Source organism: Pygocentrus nattereri, chromosome 3, assembly GCF_015220715.1.
Source record: "Pygocentrus nattereri isolate fPygNat1 chromosome 3, fPygNat1.pri, whole genome shotgun sequence".
In the NCBI taxonomy this organism is placed as follows: domain Eukaryota; kingdom Metazoa; phylum Chordata; class Actinopteri; order Characiformes; family Serrasalmidae; genus Pygocentrus; species Pygocentrus nattereri.
The window spans coordinates 26,531,953-26,554,150 of record NC_051213.1 but is presented as its reverse complement, the minus strand read 5'-3'; the positions used below and the strand labels follow the sequence as shown (position 1 = coordinate 26,554,150).

Here is a 22,198-nt window from a genome sequence, read left to right as displayed (position 1 = left end):
AGAACTCTGCATCTAATCCATTTTTGACATATCATACTGAATAGCAGTTGTCTGCTAATGTTAAAACATTTCTGAAAACCCGAGGACCGCATTGACTACCTAGTGTATTGAATGAACAAAATAAACAGTGCCAAAAAATGTGACTGTTCATTCAATGGGAATAGTGTGATTTTAGGTTCAGTTCATGGGTTATTGATGGTAATAAATACATTCTGTTAAAGCTTATTTTGTTCAGTGATAATGCTATAAAATAAATGCACTGGCTTTTAAGTGGAAAGCCCCAATATATATTACCTACACAAAAACACACACACACACACACACACACACACACACATATATAAAAAATGTAAATGTATGTATAAAAAATGTAAATAATAAACTGTTGGTTTTCAATCTCATATTTGGAATGACAATCTTCCCATTCCTATTTTGGTTATTCCAAACCTGCATCCTCAATGTTATTTCAAGAGGTCCAGAATTATAGTTATGCCGTTGCTCTGACCTCATTTCAATATGAATAGGTTTCTTGAAGAATGATGAAGTGCATCGTGAAACCTCAAATAAACTGATTCATACAGACAATAAAAAACAATCCACCAAGCTCCAATTGGATTATTCATTTAGTCTGGAAATTTTATTTTGGCTGAAAAATGAAAGCATACTTCATTGCAATTTTTTGCCACCGTCAGGTCAGTCACAATGCATTGATGCTTTTTTACACTAGTGTTTGTCTGAGGTTGAGAAGACAAGCTGAGTTGAAAAATGAGGCTGATTTTTGATGTGGCCCTGATTTGAAGGTGATTCAGTTCAGTTGTTTGGTACAGCAAGGCTCTATGGAACTGTGTACCTTACTGACCAGCACTCCCTCTGCCTCCTTGCCTCTCTCCTTCTCCCCTCTGTGTGTCTCAGTGATTATATCTGTTACAGATAAACCTGCTAACCCCAATGAACCTAATCCTTCAGACAAGGAGCTCATCTCCCCCTTCTCTCCATCTCTATGCCCCCCCCCCCCCCCCCCCCCCCAAACACACATATACAGCATATACTGCACTTTCAATGTTGACCTCAAAAAGAAAATCTGCATAGTATGCTCAAACAGACATATACACACATAGCAATGCCATCTTCCACAGCTCACCACCGTCAACCACAGGTGTCATCCTGCACAGTTTACATGTATAATATACTATTTTGCAGCAGGTTCTGGAAATATACCGCTGTAAAATGCTGAGTTATGGGAAATAATATAATAGATTTCCCTTAAGTCCACACTGCACATGGACAAAACTCATACTGTCTCACATGAGAATCAGGCCAGGCCATCAGAGTCAATTCATGTGTCAGAATTTTTAAAATTGCTACTTTCCAAGCATAATTTGCTCAAAAATGCCTTAACAAAGACATATTCACCCCTTGATCTCAACTTGCAGATGATTATACATCATCAGAGACTTTTTGTTCTGTCTTTTTTCTTCGGTTCATCACAGAACACAGCCTGACTCTGCTCTGTCTGAGTCTCTCTCTGGCTGCCTTTGATTTTATTTTATGTTTATTTAATTGTGTGTGACATCGATTAGCTGTTTAATAGTCAAATAAAGTAAAATTACATTTCCTATTCTGTATGACTGTAAAGAAAATCAACACTGGAGAAATGTGGTTGTTGCTAATGTTTTAATAGTATAAATGTACTAATTAATGCTAATGTACTAATGTACTAATAAATGGGCAACAAATTGGAGGCTGTGAGCATAAAGTTTGCTCTCTGTAGAGGGAGACACCTAAGCTAATTTTTTCAGTCTTGCTGAATGTCAACAAGTGCACAGCACACTAAAAAGCCCATTAAAGTGAAATCAGAAAAAAACTTTTACACATGGGCAGAAAATAATGCTTCTCTTTATCCATCATCACCTAGCAGCACCACACCTTGCTCAATAAAAGCCCTGTTCTGCGCATCTGCCCATTTCCTTTCCCAAAGGAGGCTTTGATTTACATACTTTGTTTAACTGATTTCCCAGTTGTGTTCCAGGTCACCCAGGGCTTCTTTTAGGTCAGTGGGATCCAGCTAGTTTATTATTTGAAACTTTTTGTTGAAAAGATTTTAGTGACTGCACAAGTTAAAATACTTGCCATTTTGGTAATGGTTTAAGTTGAGGTTTAAAAAAATAATAATTACACAGTAATTAAATATTCATTATTCATATATTAGTTAACTATTCATTAAACATTCATTATTACTTAGTAACTGTTTATGTATTTAGTCATTAGCAATTAAGTACACTATTAACTGAGTACAAGAGCTGAGTACTAAGTCCTGTTAATTATCTGTTAATTAATGTACTTTTTTACTGTTGCTAATTAACTGCCACTTTGTGTCTCTCTCTCAGTGAAGTGATCATTTTTACTACTAATTATACAATTATTAATTAACATTTGTTCTAAGTTATTAAGCACAATAAAACAAGAATTAGAATCAGAATCAAGCTTTATTGGCCAGGTATGCTACACATACAAGGAATTTGGTTTTGGTTACAGGAGCTCACAGAGCACAGTATCAGACAGACATGCACATGTGGAGAATAAGAAAAAGAAAATATATATATAACAAGATAAAATAAAATAAAAAAAACGTATTCCTACCGTCACTCACTCACACACACACACACACACACACACACACACACACACACACACACACACACACACACACACACACACACACACACACACACACACACACACACACACACCTTTAAATCTTACAATGTGCAAAGTGTGAGTCTATAGTTAAAGTGCTGAGCGCAGCAGCAGTTAAAGGGTGTACATTGACAGAGAAAGGGATCAAGCTGACAGTCAGCTAAGTGGGGTAATATGGCAGGTAAGTAAGATGCTGGAATGAGACGGCAGTTCCAGAGGATGGAGTTGAACTTGATACTATATACCAGTATATGTAGAAGTGCAGTGCAATGCTCCAAAATAAATCAATTTGGAACCTTAAAATTTAAGATAATAAGATAATGGTATGACACATACTGTCAACATGTGCATGTTTCATTCTGTTGCTTGTAAAGGGGAGCTGTCTACATTTGTCTCTGAAGTTGTGGCCTGCATTTTAGGCCTAACTAGTATCCATTATCTCTCAAATGCCATATTTGGCTCTCATATGTTTTATATGCATATTCTGTTTTGAGTATGTCGCTAGTGTGATCCACACTATAAGTCACTCTTAATCATTGAATTAGTAGTAGAATTAGTATATTAGTAGTTAAGAGTGCTGCTTTATTTAGAGGGACGCATTAAGTAGTCATTAATGGTTAAGTAATGTGTGATAAGGAGTAATTAATTCATGGTGAAAATGTAAAGATAACTCTGAGCTGACTGAGACAGCTGAATGTGTAGAGGTGAAGAAAAGTGTCCAGTAAAACCCAAGGATTGTGTTCCACACAACACTGCACAGTAAAGGAAAATGTAATGATAAATCAGTAGATGAATTAAAAGACAATTGACAGTGCTTACATAAAAGTACTAGTGAGCTCTCATGTTACTTCTTTATATGAATAAGCACACTTATCAGTTCATTAACAGCACAAAAAGCAGCAGTCAGTACAGTTTACAGTGTACTCAATTATTAATTACTTAAACAGTAGCTAAAAATAAATAAATAATGCTTAATAACTACTTAAATCATACATAACTAATGAGTAGTTAATGATTTATTAACAACATAATTGATCTTTAATTTGCAGCCCTAAAGTGTAAAAAGTGTTAGCACCACCTTTTTTTGAGGCTATACATTAAATTCATTGACGCAGTGAAGTGCAAAAACTAAACTGCAGTTTTTGTGGAGCTTTGCTTGAGGTGTTCTTCCAAATTTGACATTTATACTAGGATTGCATAAGGCAGCTATGTCAGTCCTCATATTCTGTGATATTCCACAACACTGGTTCTTTCTGGAAGATCTCCAATATTCATAACATCACTACACTTACTCTGCTATGATGGACAGACATCTGCGCAGAAACTCTACATGCATACCACTACAGAGATTTAAATCATAAATAATTTAATCTGACTAAAAAACCATGAATAATGTGCATATATATAAAACCAGTTCCATTCAGGCAAATAAAGCAATACAACATGTATCACATTTCAACATTAATTTCCATACTCATAAAAGATTCCTCCTAAGACAATAATGCTTCGAAACAGTTAAGAGCATTTGGTGCGAGAGTAGATGATATATTATATTGCACAAGCCACAAATCTAGTGCTGTTAGGCTTGGTCTCCTTTATAATAATTAAGCTATACATGGTTTTCAGAAAAAATAACCTTGACTTTGCAGGCTGTATTAATGCTCTCAGCATCTGTCTGCGCACATGAACTCTGCTCATAGCTACTCTGTGCTCTGTCTGTGTGTGTTATACTTACTGTGTTGCAATTTACAGTAGTGGTTCCCGGCAGGCCATGGAGGATCCTCTTGGAGGGAATCCCTCTGTCTTATTGCTGGGAAGGGACTCTGCCATGTCACCACGCTGCTCCAGTCTCTCTCTGCTTCCATAAAACTCTTTATCTGGAAAAAAAAATGCTTCATGGAAACCGACGGGAGAAGACAGAGACCCATGAATTAGCCCGGCTGCACTTCTGTCCATGGGTGGAAAACACATTAAGCTCAGCAGAAAAGGCGCTGCAGGGTTTTGAGGGTATGTAGAGAATACCACTCAGCCGATAGCAGTAAACTCATAAGCAATTAGGGAAAAAATGGTGCGCTGCAGCGAAAGCCTGCCAATATTTTTTCTGTGGTTGACTTCAAAAATAAACCGGGCAGCTGGCTGTAGACCTCATGTGTTCTCTGTAATGTTGCTCTCTCTCAGGTTTGGCTTACTCCAGATCAGAATCAGTAGTTAATGGGGTTCATTGTGTTTTTTCAGGATGGTTGCTATGGTCTCTGCTGCAGTTATTACTGCACAATATTACAATTATAGAAATACATTGAATGCATATATAAAAATATTAATATTTAATTCTGAGGGCATCATTGCATTATAATCAGGAGGAAACTTTTTAAATCTATTACTTTAATAGAACTTTAAATCTACCTCTTTATTTTTTAAGGTAAACTGATTTAGCCTCGTCATTCAAGCAAGGCATTGGAATAAGCACTGATGCTGCATCATTCTGTACAGTATTTTTTTTTAGTTTAAAAAATTGTAATTATTTGAAATGTACTTTTAATCTATTACTTTCACAGAATCTTTAATCTACCTGAAACAGGTCAGTCCAAAACGTAGGCGTTAGTCTGTTTTGAATTTTGCTTTGCTGTAAACAGTTGCCCTGGACAACTGCTGATGTCAGAGATGCAATACAGCATAGCTTTATAGAAATGTCACTTCACAGCAGCACACATTTATTGCTTATTGAGTGTGTCTGCTTTCAGATTGCTTGACCTCTTCTGAGAGCAACACAAGCCACTCTATTAACAGAGATGTTACAAGCAAAAACAGCCTAAATCTGTTAAATGAGAATTAGCCTGTGGGTTGAATTTCAATGTGGAAAAAGCTCTGAGGCAAGGCTGCCTGTCCAGGGGTGACAGCCTGCATTTGTCTCAGCACTTACTCAGGCTGCTCTCACAAACTTAAAGGGATCTCCTTCCTGTTTGTTATGCAACCTGTAGAATTCAGGACAGACAGATTTGTGTCATATGGATTATGCTTAGCACCAATTAACCCAGTGAAAAGGCCTACTGATAATGACTGTCTGGTAATAAGTCTGATTCCTGATTATTAGTCTTGTATGAGGTAGCTGTAAGTTTGAAGGTTCACACACTTATACTGAATTCTATTAATTAAGAGTCCTAAAAAAAAGATTCTGCTATGTGCATTACAAAAGATGATGCCTTGGCAAGTGAAAGCCTCCTAAATGCAGTCAATATATAACTCCATTTTGTTCAACTTTTATTTCTTTATACCATTTTACATTTCACAAGTGGAACAACAGAAGTGAAATATTTTTGCAATGCTTGTATGTAGATACACTATGCTTACATTACTGTAATGCTCTCCTTTATCGTGTCATTGCTGTTGTAACAAAAACTCGATTTCCAAAATGGTAACTTTCACAAGAAAGAAAAAACATTCTCAGCTTTTCATGGATGTTTTTGTGAAAATATATTATTCCAAGTCAAGTCATTTTGAACCATTTCTGTTAGTCCATTCATCATGACAATTTTGCACAATGTAAAGGGCAAAAAAAGCATGTTAATGTTTTTGACAGTGGCTGATAATATAGCAGAATTTACTTAATTTAATGTTTTGTGGCACTACAAGGAATTCTTGCTGTTTCAGATTCATTTTGATTGATTCTTTTTTGTCTCTTGACATCTGAAAGCATTTAAAATAATTTAAATAACTTAAAAATTGATCTTACTACATTGATTAACCATTCAAAAGAAAGTAAATGATGTGTTAATGCTGAATAATAATCACTTCATAGAAACAAGAAAATGTCTAGAAAGCAGTTGAATATTTTCTTTCAATATATTTGACCCTCCTGTTATTATCCTCAAATTCATTAACATCTTTTATCCTTGGGGTCAGTTTGACCACAGCAATTTAAATCTTCAATATATATTACACTTTCCATGGATCACCACCTTATCGTGGTGGAGGGGTTTGTGTGCTTGAATGATCCTAGGAGCTATGTTGTCTGGAGCAAAAGCTCCTGATAGGGTCTCCCATGGCAAACTGGTCCTAGGTGACAGGTCAGACAAAGTGTGATCCATAATAACCCCTATGAAAAGATGAAAAGAGGACTTGTGTACCCTGCCCGGAACAGGGTTACCGGGGCCCCACCCTGGAGCCAGGCCTGGGGGAGGGGCTCACCAGTGAGCATCTGGTGGCCGGGCATTTACTCATGGTGCCCGGCCGGGCCCAGCCTGAAGGACCAGCCGTTACCTCACTGGTGGGGAAGGAGCCTGAGTTGGTGCGTGAGGTTGAGAGATACCGGCTAGATATAGTCAGGCTCACCTCAACACACAGCTTGGGCTCTGGGTCCAATCTCCTTGAGAGGGGCTAGACTTTATTCTTTTCTGGAGTTGCCCATGGTGAGAGGCGTTGGGCAAGTGTGGGCTTTCTCATAGCCCCTCAACTTGGCACCTGTATGTTGGGGTTTTCTCCGGTGGACGAGAGGGTAGCTTCCCTATGCCTTCGGGTTGGGGAATGGGTCCTGACTGCTGTCTGTGCTTATACACCGAACAGCAGTTCAGAGTACCCAGCCTTCTTAGAGTCCTTGGGTTGGGTGCTTGAAAGTGCTCCTCCTGGAGACTCTATTGTCCTACTGGGGGACTTTAACGCTCACGTGGGCAATGACAGTGAGACCTGGAGGGGTGTGATTGGGAGGAATGGCCTCTCTGATCTGAACCCGAGTGGTGTTTTTGGACTTCTGTGGAAACCACAGTTTGTCCATCACGAACACCATGTTTGAACACAAGGATGTCCATAAGTGCACATGGCACCACGACACCCTAGGCCGCAGTTCAATGATTGACTTTGTAGTCGTGTCATCGGACATGCGGGCATGTGTTTTGGACACTCAGGTAAAGAGAGGAGCTGAGCTGTCAACTGATCACCACCTGGTGGTGAGTTGGATCAGGTGGTGGGGGAAGATGCCGGTCAGACCAGGCAAGCCCAAACGTATAGTGAGGGTTTGCTGGGAACGTCTGGCAGAAGAACCTGTCAGATTGATCTTCAACTCACATCTCCGTCAGAACTTTGACCAGATATCGGGGGAGGTGGAGGACATTGACTCAGAATGGGCCATGTTCCACTCTTCCATTGTTGAAGCGGCTGACTGTAGCTGTGGCCGTAAGGTAGTTGGTGCCTGTCGGGGCGGTAATCCTCGAACCCGGTGGTGGACACCTCAGGTGAGAGATGCCGTCAAGCTGAAGAAGGAGTCCTACCGGGCATGGTTGGCCTGTGGGACACCAGAGGCAGCTGGCAGGTATTGAAAGGCCAAGCGATCTGCGGCTTCAGTCGTCGCCAAGGCAAAAACCCGTGTGTTGGAGGAGTTTTGTGAGGCCTTGGAAAGTGACTTTAAGTCGGCTCCGAAAAGATTCTGACAAACCGTCAGGTGAATCAGAAGGGGAAAGCAGTGTGCCACTAGCACTGTATATAGTGGAGATGGTGTGCTGCTGACTTCGACTGAAGACGTCATTGGGTGGTGGAAGGAATACTTTGAGGACCTTCTCAATCCCACCGACACATTCTCCAGTGAGGAGGCAGAGTCTGGGGACATGGGAATAGGCTTGTCCATTACTGAGGCCGAAGTCGCTAAGGTAGTTAAGAACCTCCTTGGTGGCAAGGCTCCAGGGGTGGATGAGATCCGCCCTGAGTTCCTCAAGGCTCTGGATGTTGTGGGGCTGTCTTGGCTGACATGCCTTTTCAACATTGTGTGAACATCAGGGGTGGTGCCACTGGATTGGCAGACTGGGGTGGTGGTGCCTCTTTTTACAAAAGGGGACTGGAGGGTGTGTTCCAACTACAGGGGAATCACACTCCTCAGCCTCTCTGGTAAGGTCTATGCAGGGGTACTGGAGAGGAGAGTCCGGCTTATAGTCAAACCTCGGATCCAGGAGGAGCAGTGCGGGTTCCGCCCTGGTCATGGAACACTGGACCAACTCTTCACCCTCTCCAGGATCCTGGAGGGTTCATGGGAGTTTGCCCAACCAGTCCACATGTGCTTTGTGGATCTGGAGAAGGCATTCAACTGTGTTCCCCGGGGTATTCTGTGGGAGGTGCTTCGGGAGTACGGGATACATGGCTCTTTGCTACGAGCCATTCAGGCCCTGTACAAACAAAGCTGGAGTTTGGTTCGCATGGCCGGCAGTAAGTCTGACTTGTTCCCAGTGAGAGTTGGACCCTGTCAGGGCTGCCCTTTGTCACCGATTCTATTCATAATTTTAATGGATCGAATTTCTAGGCGCAGTCAGGGGATGGAGGTCCGGTTTGTCGTGTCCGGTTTGGTGACCTCAGGGTCACATCGCTGCTGTTTGCAGATGATGTGGTCCTAGAGGGGACATCAGGCCATGAACTTCAGCTTTTGCTGGATCGGTTTGCAGCCGAGTGTGAAGCGACCAGGATGAGAATCAGTACCTCTAAATCAGAGACCATGGTTCTCAGGTGGAAAAGGGTGGAGAGCCCTCTCCGTGTCGGGGATAGGCTCTTGCCTCAAGTGGAGGAGTTCAAGTATATCGGGGTCTTGTTCACGGAGCACAGGGAGCGGGAGATTGACAGGCGGATTGGTGCTGGGTCAGCAGTGATGCGGGCTCTTTACCAGTCTGTTGTGGTAAAGAAAGAGCTGAGCCATAAGGCAAGTCCACCTGGGAGGAGACCCCAGGGAAGACCCAGGACACGCTGGCATGACTATATCGACCAGCTGGCCTGGGAGCGCCTCGGAATCCCCCTTGGAGAGCTAGTGGAAGTGGCTGGGGAAAGGGAGGTCTCGGCTTCATTGCTTAGGATGCTGCCCCCGTGACCCGAACCCCGGAGAAGCGAAAGATTATGGATGGATGGATGGAAGATATATCACATGACTACAGGGGTGGTTATGTTAGGTTGGGGCTCTAAAGCAGAGGGCAGTTTTTTGAAGATTAAAATCATCCAAAACAAATGTGTAAAATGTTGTGTAAAACAGCCAGAGGTCAAATTGACCACAAATAACACAAATATAAAATGTTCAAAGACACTGAAAAAACATCTTGTTCATTTTATGTTTACCCAGTTGTCTGCATTAAATTTGAAAAATAAAAATCACTAAATATGAAGCACAAAGATAAAAGGAGGGCCAAGATTATCTTGATGATTAGAGGCTTTCACTTCTTATCACTTTCACTGTTCTGCACTGTATCACCCCAGCACCCTGTCCTTCCCTATCCCTAGGTGGCTCTACCTTGAACAAATAAAGGGCAGAGAGGCCTTTTGTAAGTGTGATTGTGTGTGTACACTGCAAATTGGACAGCTCTCAGGCCTGCCACTCTCACCACTCTCACTGGATCACAGGATTATTTTAAGCTGCATGTGAACCTCACACACAGGTATTATGCTTTTTTCCATCACAGATACTTTTGTCATTTACCAACAGGACTGTGCTCAAAGTTAATTTGTCTAATTCTACACTGGCCAGCCACAGAATAAGTTAAAGCCTCTTAACAATCCCGTTTCACGTGACGGTGCCTTAAAGACAAATTTCAGTTAAAGTATTACGACTAATTTAAAGTTAGAAATGAAAATATATCAAACAATTGCAACAAATTATTTTGTTAAAGGTCCCATAGCTTATATTTTTCTTTATTTGGGTAAATTCATTTCATTTTTAATGTAACAAAAATAGTCTAAATATTTTTTTATCCTCTCTTTATCTCAGGCTGTATTTGTGACATCACAAAACTATGTATTCAAACCAGGCTTTTATGCAGCTTAGTAGGGAGAATCTGATGAGCTGGCAAAGATATTCACAGCACAAAAGCATCAAAGTCTCTTTTTTGGGGGATGCAAATCCCTCCCATTGACCCAGCAGCTATTTCTGGCAGCAATCGTAACAGAGTAATTTCTCTCACTCTCTGCACTGTGGCTGGACAGTATTCTGCTTTGGCAATCCCACTCCAGCATTTTCCTTTGTGTGCCGGGAGCTAGGCCCAAAATGAAGTGAGAATATTTACTTTAGAGCTGTTAAAATATTCCTCCTTCCAGATTTCTCATATTAAAATGTCATATTTGTCAGAGGATTTAATGCAAACATTACTATATTTTTTCACAAATATTCTTTTTGTTTCACCAAATAAAGACATGTGAAAGGTACTGCTAGATACTGCAACAAACTGTGAACCCAGACAATCTCATATTTCCACCAGGGGAAGCGTGCCTATGAAATTCAAAGCTTTTTAAATATAATACAGCTAATTCCTCCCTGACTGGAGGTGTTTTTCTTGGTCACCTGGTTTAAAAAAAAATAAAAAATTATACTATAAAACCGTTGCAATGAAAAGGCACAAGTGACATTATAGAAGTTTTTAAAGTTTTTATTGAGGAAAAAAAATCCTTTAAATCTTCGACCCAATGGACACATCAACAACATTTGCAAAAAAGCAATTCAGAAATCAACATTTAGCAGCTTGACCACAGATCTGAAAGCAGAGTGACAATTAGAATGTGTAATACATTTAATAAAAACAAGTAAGATAGTAAAAACACAGAAACAAAATCTCTCTCATTTTTTTGACTTTGTGAACATCAGTTCAGAACACTGTGCAACATGGTATCATATTCTACTTGCTTTATGCCAGCTGAGGGGCCGAGCGACACTGTTTGAGCTTTTCTCACCTTCATCCTGTGTGTGTGTGTGTGTGTGTGTGTGTGTGTGAATTCCCTCTCTGGACATCCTCCACAGGACATTGATGAAAAAATGTTACAAATCAAACAACAATGTTACAAATCAAACAACAACAGCTGGGTGCAAACCACAAATCGATCTACTTAAAATTAGATGTGAGCAAATAAAATAGCAGGATATGGAAAAAAGACAAAGTTTAAGACTTCTGCTTGAATCAGCGACAGACACACAGCGTAGTCTATGCACAAGCTCTCCACTGACTGATCCATCTCAGCATTGCTCTGTGGCGCACACGCAGCTTATGGAAGAAGTAGCCCTGTCAGTAGAAAACAAACAGCTTCAAATGCAGAGCTGGCAGAATGGAGAATGCAGCCTCATGGGATGGTGCTCAATCAGTTTCCTCGGAATTTCTCCCTTTGGCCTTGCTGACCCTAATTAATTTCAACTACCAGCAGTAGTTGGATTTTCCTTTTCTTATATGGCCCTTCTATTGAAAGCAGAATTTTTTATGGATGCACAGTAACAGTGAACACCCGTGTTTGAAAAGTCAGTGATTGAAGTGATTTTCTGGGCTACAGTCCTTGAAATAAGTATTTGATTACACTGGGTTCCTGCTTATGTCTCTTTAAAGAACTGCATCTTGGTTCCAGATCATTTTGAACCAAGGCAGAAGTGGTTCTGATTAAAAACTGTTTGCAGGAGGAGACGAACCCCATCACCAGCTGCACCCATCACCCCAGCTCTCTCTCTCTCTCTGCACTCTCCTCACCTCTCCCACACGCTCTTTCACACTTCGCTGCCTTCTCCCCTTCTCCTCCTCAAGTTTAAATATCCGTCCAGACATGCTTCCTCTCTCCACTATTAATCAAGAACAGGTTAACCCTCTGTTAGTACAGGCTAAATGTCAGGTTAACACTGAGCACACAGAACGGCAAGCTAGAGCAAAGGAGCATGAACACAGCCGGTTTTAGTTCTGCCGTTTCAGTGGTGACTGTGGAATTCCCTGCTAGGGTGTTACATCAAATAGTGTCCCACCATCAGAAGTGCCTTGACAAATATCGTCCGTCATGGCAGCGGAGGGAAACACACTCCCCTCTCTCTATTCAATCAGACAGCTCTTTGTTTTCTACTGTGCCCCGGCTTCTGCTCCCCTCTCTCACCTGATTTTTTTTTGTCTATAATAAGGCCAGCGTAATAATTGTTGAGAAATATAACCAAAATGTATAACAACTTCATGCTGTACCACAAGACTGCATGTTTCCCTAACAGCTCAAGCAAGAAAAATCCATCTTGTTAACTATGATACATACAGTAACATGTGTGTCAAGGGAGCCAATTCAGTTTGACTCTGAATTCTGCTCATTGCGAGCAATAATAAGTTAAGAAATAGGTAATGCGACTAACTCATTTTCTTCTGTTTTCAATGCAGTGTTTCAAAAGTAAAGCACCAGAAATCTTGAGATGTCCTGCTTTAAACGTTCTTTTCTAAACTGAAAGATAGCCTTTTCTTGTCTGTGATGCTGATGACTCCTTAGGTTTGAACCACACTGTTAATCAGGATACATCTCATACATTCACAAGCTTTGAGTCCCTTTGTCGTGTGTGATGATCATGGACTTTTGGTGGAGTTTATTGACCATTGAAAAAAAAAAAGAAACTATAATGGTCTGTGTAATTCCCTTACTGTTCTGCATTGGCATTAGGCACTTAGAATGCGTGTTTCACATATACAAATATAGACAGCACTACCTCCAAATTTGGGCAATAAAAACATACACAATCATAAAATCTTTGGTTTTGTAAACACATCAAGAATATCACCTTTTTTCTGAGATTCATTTTTGCCGATGTAAATACGTTGACCCCTCACCTTACTCCTGTCAGAACAAAAGAAAGAGTTTGAAGGAGAGTCTTCCTCCTCTTTTTTTCTGTCTTCCACACATCTGGATGCAGACCACTTGTAGAAAGTATGGCTGCATGCATGCAGTTAGAATGGGAGCGCTCCAAAACAGCACTAATATACAGCCAGTCTTTGGGCCACGCAAAGATTTGCTTTTAATGTTCACAACAGTGTCAGCCAAGCTGAGGCTGGGTCTTTAATGGGTGTATCTTTACTTGCATTCTCTAGGACTGTTAGTTAGCTTGAGAAAAAAAAAAGCCTAAAAGATCCTTCCAGAGATGGCAAGGCTGGACCCTCATGATACCTATTAGCAAGGCTATCAAAATTCCAGTCTCACAACAGAACCCTGTCTGCAGCAGCTGATCTATCATTTGCCCCATTTTAATTGCAAATTATGCTTTAATGCAACGTGGAGAACATGGGGCTTTCAATTCAGAGTGGAAAAGTAGATCATCTTTTTTCTCTGGCTTCCCTGAAATGCTCAGGACCAATTGCAAACCTGGTTCAGCTTCTTTATGGAAATATAACTTCTCTCTCTCTCTCTCTCTTCCTCTCTTTTTCTCTAATTCTCCATGCACTCAGTTGCAGGGTAACCAGGTTGAGTAGGTCTGCTGTTGCTGTTGGCAAGCAAACACTGGCTGCACCTGGGCAATGTAGTAATTACTGAAGTTGCCATCTGCTACATAAGGGGCAGGCTGGTAGTAGCAGGTGACGTTTGCCACATTTGGTATGACGTTTTGCTCAGCCAAAACGCGCACGGCCAACATGGCAATGAGCCCTAAAGTCTGCCGCCGCTCATGCCCCATCAGGCACACCGTGCTTTCATTTACCACCCCGTGCAGAGTCATCAGATAGTCGTACTTGCGGTCCTCCAGCCCCACAAAGTGGTTCTGAAGGTAGGACTCCAACTTCCGCTGCTGCTCATTGATGTCTGAGAAGTCAATAAAGAAGCGCGAGCACATGTAGCGCTGCAGAGACTTCATCTCCGTCTCGGAGGCGGCTCGGAAGCCTCTGACCAGCAGGTGGCAGTACTTCAGCAAGCCCCCTCCCCGAATCTCCTCAGGGTTCCTTGTGCAGATCACCTTGTTGCGTAGGTGCTCCAGCGCCACGTTAAAGTCCCCGTATACGCTCTCGCCGATGATGGTAGGGTGGAAGGTTTTGGCCATAGGGTTCTCTGAACATTCGTAAAAGAGCAGGAGAGAGTCCAGTTTGATCTGGAACGAGTCCACACTGAACTCAAATTGCCGCCGCAATGAGTCTACAAACTTGAGCTCCACGTTCTTGCCTCTGTTGTTGGAGAGGGAGATGAGGCTCCAGCGGTCCGAGTCATTGCACACTTTCACCATCTTCTGAACGTAAGCTTCCTGTGGGGTAGAGCCAAAACACACAGTCTGAATGACTGACTATGCACTGTTGTTAATTTTCCTTAAGTCATTCAAATGAGTTTCAATTACACAAATGAACTTTTTGTCTACATCAGTCTGCAAATCTGAAAACCCACAACACATTCATCTCATGTGGTTGTTTTTCTATCATACAGTGCTGCAGTTTTATAGACACCAGAAGTTCTGAGACAGCGCCACTGCCTGCCCTGACTCAGTATAAGGTCTAGGAAGCTGAGAAAGCAGGATCGGCTTTAAATTGGTTTAACTCAATCCTCTTAGCAATTGAAAACCAAGGTTTTACTATTAGTAAACTTGGCTAATTGCATTTTGGAGCTTTCAAGTGTGCAGCGCCCTTCACTTTGATAAGAATGATCACTACGAACACTGTTAGACTCTGGACACTACTGCAAGTGTAGAAGACAAAAGGCAGCAATATCCAAAATCTAGAGGATATAAGAGAGGAATAACAGGCAAGAACAATGACAATAAAACGGCAGCAACAGTTACATTAATGCTAGTGCTGTTAATGATAACAACAACAAATAATAAAAAAACAATACTAATGCTACCAATAATAATAATAATATTAATAATAATAATACCTTTAAAGTCAGGGGTGTGATTTTCTCCTTGTTCACTCCCTCGGGCAGAAAGTCCAACAGACAGTCCAGTACGATGTCTTTGACCATCTGAAACTCGGCCTCTCCCTTCAGCTCAGCGCAGAAGATGAGGTCCAGGTCCTTGTAGCCCAGGCCGCTGTGCTCGTGCAGGACGTGGCTGGCCGCGGAGCCGTTGAGCCGGACGTCCCGCACGCGCAGTTCGCGCTCCTCCATGCGCCTCCGCACGGCCTTTACGATCTGCCGCGGCTTCATCTGCAGCGTGGGGAAGTTGCCCCGGCCGTGGATGGGTATGCTCTCGGTCAGCAGGCTGTCCAGTCGCTGCACTTGCTCCCAGCTGAGCACGCTGAAGCTGCTGCCCTGCAGGGCCCCGGGGGCAGCGCTGTCTTCCTCGGCCATCGTGCTCTCTCTCTCTCTAGTGTCTGCGCTGGACTGAGCACGAGCCTGCGTCCAGCCTCATCGGAGTAAGAGCCGCTCTCCTCCGCCGGTGGTCCTTATGCTTGTGGACGCTGGTGGAGTTGCATGTCCGAAAACTTCGTGCCCTGCGTGGTCGCACTCCGCTGGGGGGCGGCCGAAGTCGAAGTTACTCCCTCTTTTTCCCCTTTTCACTCTTTCTCTGCTGTGTCAGCGCGAGCGCGGCTCGTCTGCTCGTTTCTACACTGAAGCGCAGGTTCTGCTTCTCGCAGCGTGGGGGCCGTTTGTATACGACCGCTTGCAGTTTTTTGCCCACCAATATTCGGGGAAATCCGCGCCTCCTGCGCACTGGTTGGCTACTAGCGGCTCGCCTCCTGCGCCACGATTGGACAGTGGCAAGTAGTCCGTCCAATCCCAGCTCGTGGGGGGCGGGGCCTGTCCGAATACGGGTGGGATAACACTGTAAACTCCAGCAGGGCTTTTCTGAGCAGTTCAGCCTGTGGCTCCATGGCTTCAGGGCACGCCTATCACTCTGTACAGAATACACTGCGGTCACCTGCCACAGTCCTCAAACGAAGATCAGAGCACCACCATTCTTCTGTGTTTTCTGCCTGCTTATCAGTTTTCAAAGCGTAGCTGTTTTTAAACCCTATGTGTTTTAGTATGTTTCACTTTGCTCTCCAAACGCGTTACGAGTGACCCCATCAGGCTCGAACCTTCCCCACATTAGGCGCCACACATATGTGCTGATGTTCAATGTCCTGCAGGTTCAGCACTAGCAGAGGTCCGTCACTCCCGGGAGGTGGGCACCCTTCAGGTACAGAGACAGCTGCAGAGATCCGAAAGAAAACATCTTGCTTTACAAACGGACTGCGGGAAAAACACGAGGCCATCTGCCTGCTTTGATTTCGGAATGCACCATATAGACTTTAGACTATTAATAATGCTGTAGCAAGTTATATTGACGAGAATATATTTGTATTATTTGTAGCATCGACTAGTAAGCAGGAAAAACCGAAGAGACGTTTTGTAAACAATCGCAGTAAAATTCTGCCCGGACTCCGAATCTGGTGCCCCCTAGTGGTGGCGGAGTGAAGCACAGCACTGTGTACATATATCACACGTTTGTTATGAACACGATTATTTATTTTATTAATAAAAAGGATAAAAATACTTATTGTGCTTATTGCAATTCCTTTCCACGGTGTTCAGGTGTTTGACATTGTCTGTAAGCATACACTAGTAAAGCTAGGGCCAGTTTATTTATATAGCAAAATAAAAAGAGCATCAAGAACATAAGGAAAAACAATAGTACAATGTGTAAGTGAAATTAAAATCATATAACGACATCAGAATACAATTAAATTAGATTGAACAATAGAGCAATGGAAAATAAACAGTAAAATGATGAAAAGATGCAAAGTGCAGGTGTTTAAAGGGTCTGGAAGGAACAGGTGAACAGATATGATTTTCAGTATGTTTTTGAAAGTGGCTGGAGTCTGTGCACATCTCACATCTTCTGAGAGTTTATTCCTACTGCCTGAAGGCAGTGCCATCATGTTTAGCTCTAGGCCCTTTTAACTGAGCAGACTGTAGTGATCTGAGATGTCTAGTGGGGCTGTATTTTGCATGCCGGCAGTGTAATTTAGGTCCTAGTCCATGTAGTGATTTGTAGACCAGTAGCAGTATTTTGGAATCTATTCTGTAGCTGAGCAGGAGCCAGTACTAGGGCTGGAGTGTCGGAGTGATGTGTTCTAACCACTTTGTCTTGGTTAATATTTTTTTGCAGCAGTCTGAGGTGCAGCTGTCTAGTGGATTTTTCTAACCTGCTCGAGATAAATGCATGAAAAGCTTTTCTAGATCTTCACATACATCTTCTAAGCCGCTTCTCCCTCAGGGTCATGGGGGGTGCTGGAGCCTATCCCAGCTGTCATCAGGCGGAAGGCAGGATACACCCTGGACAGGTTGCCAGTCCATCGCAGGGCAGACAGACAGACATACACTCACACCTAGGGGCAATTTACCATGTCCAATTAGCCTGAATGCATGTCTTTGGACTGTGGGGGGAAACTGGAGTACCCGGAGGAAACCCAAACACACCTGGGGGAGAACATGCAAACTCCACACAGAAAGGACCAGGGTCGCCTGGCAAGGGAATCGAACCCAGGCCCTTCTTGCTGTGAGGCGAAAATGCTACCCACCATGCCACGTGCATTTTCTAGATCCTGTGCAGTCATATTCTAGATCTACTTGCCCACACCATGTCTGCTAGAAATCTTATAGCTATTTGCAGTTTTCAGCCTGAACCACGAGTCCTGTTCAAACTTCACAGTTGTTGAAGACTGAGAACAACTTTTTAAACAAGTGGATTTGGGTGAGTTTCCACTTCATAAGAATGAAAACCTGTAGCCACGGCGGCCGCTGTCATGTCCTGGAGATTTCGAAAGATGTGTTCACTAAGACAGTGTAACATTTCCTGCTCCTCTCTCCGCTAACTATATGCATATTGCATTTCCTTAAAAGGCAACTGGCATCACTTACTCGTCACCGCCATCAGTACAGTCCTAGACATGTACGTCAGAAACGCTGATGGCAGAAGGTAAGCTGCATGCCCAGGTGCTCTCCAGACTCAGGAAAGGAGTCAGAGATTGGGTGCAGTGTCAGGGTGGGGCATCTGTCAGGATCCATCAAGGCACAAGGTCTGCGTCACTGCAGCCACCCAGCCCTTTAAATCCAGCTTATCCCATTTACTCTAACACAGTCTTAGCCTAGAGAGGAGGACCTATGCACCTATGGCTACCTTAAGTGATGACCCTAGCCTACTTATATGTAAATCAGCACCAGTTCACTTAAATCTTTTAAAACATTTTGCTCCTCAACTTAAACCTGAGGCCTGTTGAACTGTTAAAACGTCACTCCCGTGCTACTGAATCATATCTCTACCTGTTCATTTATAATACTAGTAGTCTTGTACACTATTAATACTGCTAAAAATGAATCAAATGAATTAATTCATTTTATCTGGTAAAACGCACACACACACACATATATATATATATATACATGTACGATAGATGTGCGAGTGTGCGTGTGTGTAGGTGTGCATTTTATCAGATAAAATGAATCAATTCATCATTAAATCTGAAATACAGTATCATAACATGGCGTTGCATGGCATTACGTCTAGTTCATACTGTCCTCCAGCATCCATCTGTAGTGTGGGTAAGACATATAGCATTGTGATTATCATGTAATACCAGTCTGTGTATTAGTATAGTTGTTGGCAGTTTGATTTTACACTGGAATTAATTTGTTTGAATAAAAAATAATTTGGTTTAATTAATAATAGCAATTAAATATGTGGGTGGAAAAATAAAAAACTCCTGGTCTTGAAAGGGCACATTTCCTACATTTTTCTTCTTTTCAAATTCAAAGACTCTTAATTCATTTTAACGTGATCATTTTCCAGCCTCTCCTTATCCCCTGGAATTAAACAGGCTGTTTTTATTACTGAGCCTTTAGGACAGATATAAAATAAATGAGCTCTGTTCTGAATCGCTGTCCTGTAGTGTGCCTCATTCAAAAAGCACTCCCTAGAACTTTAACATTAATGGGTGGAATTGAGCGGCTGTAGGCTCAATAGGTTTTGAGCTTCTATATATGGACTGTGTGGACTGGGTAGTGGATGGTGCGCTTTGAAATTTTTACATATTACTTCAAACTCCATGATATGGGCTCTTTAAGATTTGACTGAGTAAGATTTCAATGATATTTTAATAAAATACAAATCATCCAAAATAATACTTATTATTTATATACATATATGTATAGAATAATAGCAAAGTGCAATTACTTAATTACTTCATTCACCCATGAAAAACACCACACCATTTGTGGAGCAGTCAATACAGACAAAACTGATTTACAAGCATATGCATATTTGAATGGACTGTGGCTTTCAAAAATGAAGAGCACTGGTCTGGTAAGAAATTTAATATCTGGAGACAGGGCCTCTTGCCCTCAAGCAATAAAAAAAAGTTCTTTTGTGGTCCCTGAGTGCTCATCTCTGAACCTCCTGACCAAGACTGATTTGGACACACCAGCTAATAAACCAAGTGCAGAGGGCCGACTCTGCCAACGAACTGACAGGACTAGGAATTTTATGTGCACAAAATATTAAACTGCTGTGTCATATCCAAGTTGTCAAAAAGGATTCATTCGCATTTATGATCTCTCTTCACTCTCCAGCACTTTTTTTCAATGGTCAGAGAGGATTGCTGATCAGTCAGTGAAAGAAAACGATAATTCATGTGATGCTTGGATTACATGCAAAAAATGGAGAATAATAATGACAATTTATTGTCGTGTTCTGGTTGTATGATCACACAGTAACTATCAAAGGTAAAAGATCAGAGTGAAAAGAAGAAGTACGGACTATCTTTACATTTGACTGTTATTCGTTCTGACTTGCTTGCGGTCACATTCATCACACCAGAATCAGAAACAACCGATCACATAAGAATAGGAAGTGACTATAATTGCTGTAAAAAAAGCCTTCCTCTAACTCTTGTGCCACAATGAGTGTTCACATTTTGTAACCATCTTGTACAAAAATTTAAAAATGTGTTCTTTTTATTTTCTAAGTGAAAATAAGTTAACATTCTCTACAGAGAACAACCTAAATATATAAATATTTTCTGCACATTTTAGTGGCCAATTTACTTGTTGAGTGTAACTTGTTGGAAAAAATAAAAACAATGTGCCATAACTTTTGAATGTATGTATATACATAAACACACAATTCCCCATCTGTATAACAATAATGTTGTATGACCAGGGTACTGTGCCATGAGTTCAACAGAGTTGGTAAGCCAACCAAGGATGAAGCTTATTTCCTGTTGGCACCTTGTAATGACACAGTTATTCAATTCAGTTCAGCCTTGCCCATTCACACTGAAGTTATAAGGAGTGTTTCAGCACAGACTGCTTTTTGAATGAGGCAAAATATTGAGCAGCCAATCAAAACAAAGGTTATTTACATTCATCAGTCTTAAAGGCACAGTAAGAAAATAAGCCTGTTTCATTCTAAGGAATACAGGTCAGAAAGTGGTCATGTAAAAATTAACTTGAATGAATCACTAAACTTCACAAATGTCATAACAACATGCATGAAAAATGCAGAATACTAGAATAGGTTATTCACAGGATACACAGGATGTAGGTTTTCTTCCAAATAGACAATAAAAAGCAATAAAAGCATTTTGATGCAGCGTGAAAATGATGCTGAATTCCATTTTTCTTTCCTCTTCCTCTGGCTTGTCTCTCATTTATCCTCAATTGCAATACCAGGTGGGCCGTTTGAGTGAGTCCTGCTGGACCGCTAGCCACAGTGCTAAGGTGCACAGTTAGTTTTGGGAGAATATCAGATCGGCACTCACTCCAGATGGGATTTCCAGCCCTCCTCAGTTCACTTGGTCAGACTCAGGGGACAACCTGATGCGGAATCTCTCAGCTTTTGAGGAACTTTAGGGTGGGATTATATGTGGTGGGCCAGAGAGATGGAAAAATAAAGTAGTCATTGTGCCTTCAGTGCCTTCAGGTCCACACTCAAAAATGCTTTGGCGGATCCGTGACAATGGCAGGTTCATAATGTTGCTATTGCACGTGTTCCTGTCTCAGGGCGGTTGATAGACTGAACATCTCATACGCCTCTGCGAGATCTGATCTCTTTGATTATGCGCTTTTTGCAGTTTAGCTTCCAGACGCCTACTCCAAAGGTGCAAGTAGAGAGCACTGCTGCTAAAGGATTTTAGCTAGTGATGTGCAGAGCAGATGTGCTTTCATCAGCTGTAACAGACTTCCACCTCTCTAATGCCTCAGAGACCTGTGAATAAACCCCCCAGCCAACTGTTACAACCCATTGAGAAAAGACTTTATCAGTGTGATGCAAGGATAAGTGTTATTTCAGCTTATTGTTTTTCAGAAAAAAAGAACATTTCCTTTAAACCTATAGGCCATAATTGAGCTTTCTTTTCCACTGCCGCTTTTGTCCTGCCTAACAACACATGTGTTTAAGTCCCCATCCAGGGAAAGCTCTCCACACTGCCCCTTATCTGGCAGTGGACCGGGACATGCACAGCGGCACATGGCCGCAGGGTTTACTATACCAAAGGCGTGGAGGATGATTGACGTCACACAACGCAGCAGGGCTTGTTCACGGTTACACTCCAACTTGTAGCCTTAATCATTCAAAGCAGGAGGCTAATGAGGAGCACTCGCGTAATCCATGCTAAATGGCTCCATGACAGCCAAATGAGATCAGGAGTGCTCGCTTGGTTGGGTTCTTAGCTATAGAAGGAGAGAGACTAAGCAGCTAGAGTGGACGTTTCAGGTTTTGCTGAAAGGAAATTAAGACATTCTCTTACTTCCTCTGTTTTTTTGCTTTCTGTATCTGCAGTAAAGTAAATGTGACATGCAATGTCATATGTACAAGCTG

General features: G+C 42.0%; 1 protein-coding gene across 1 annotated transcript; it reads right to left on the bottom strand.

Moving 5' to 3' along the window:
- Positions 1 to 11,100: 11,100 nt before the first annotated feature.
- tent5aa (terminal nucleotidyltransferase 5Aa) lies at positions 11,101 to 16,624 on the bottom strand. Its single transcript, XM_017709195.2, has 2 exons — positions 15,274 to 16,624; positions 11,101 to 14,650 (listed from the first exon to the last, which is right to left on the bottom strand). Exons 1-2 carry the CDS (start codon positions 15,685 to 15,687, stop codon positions 13,865 to 13,867), a joined length of 1,200 nt encoding a protein of 399 aa, XP_017564684.1. The 5' UTR covers positions 15,688 to 16,624; the 3' UTR covers positions 11,101 to 13,864.
- Positions 16,625 to 22,198: the final 5,574 nt, after the last annotated feature.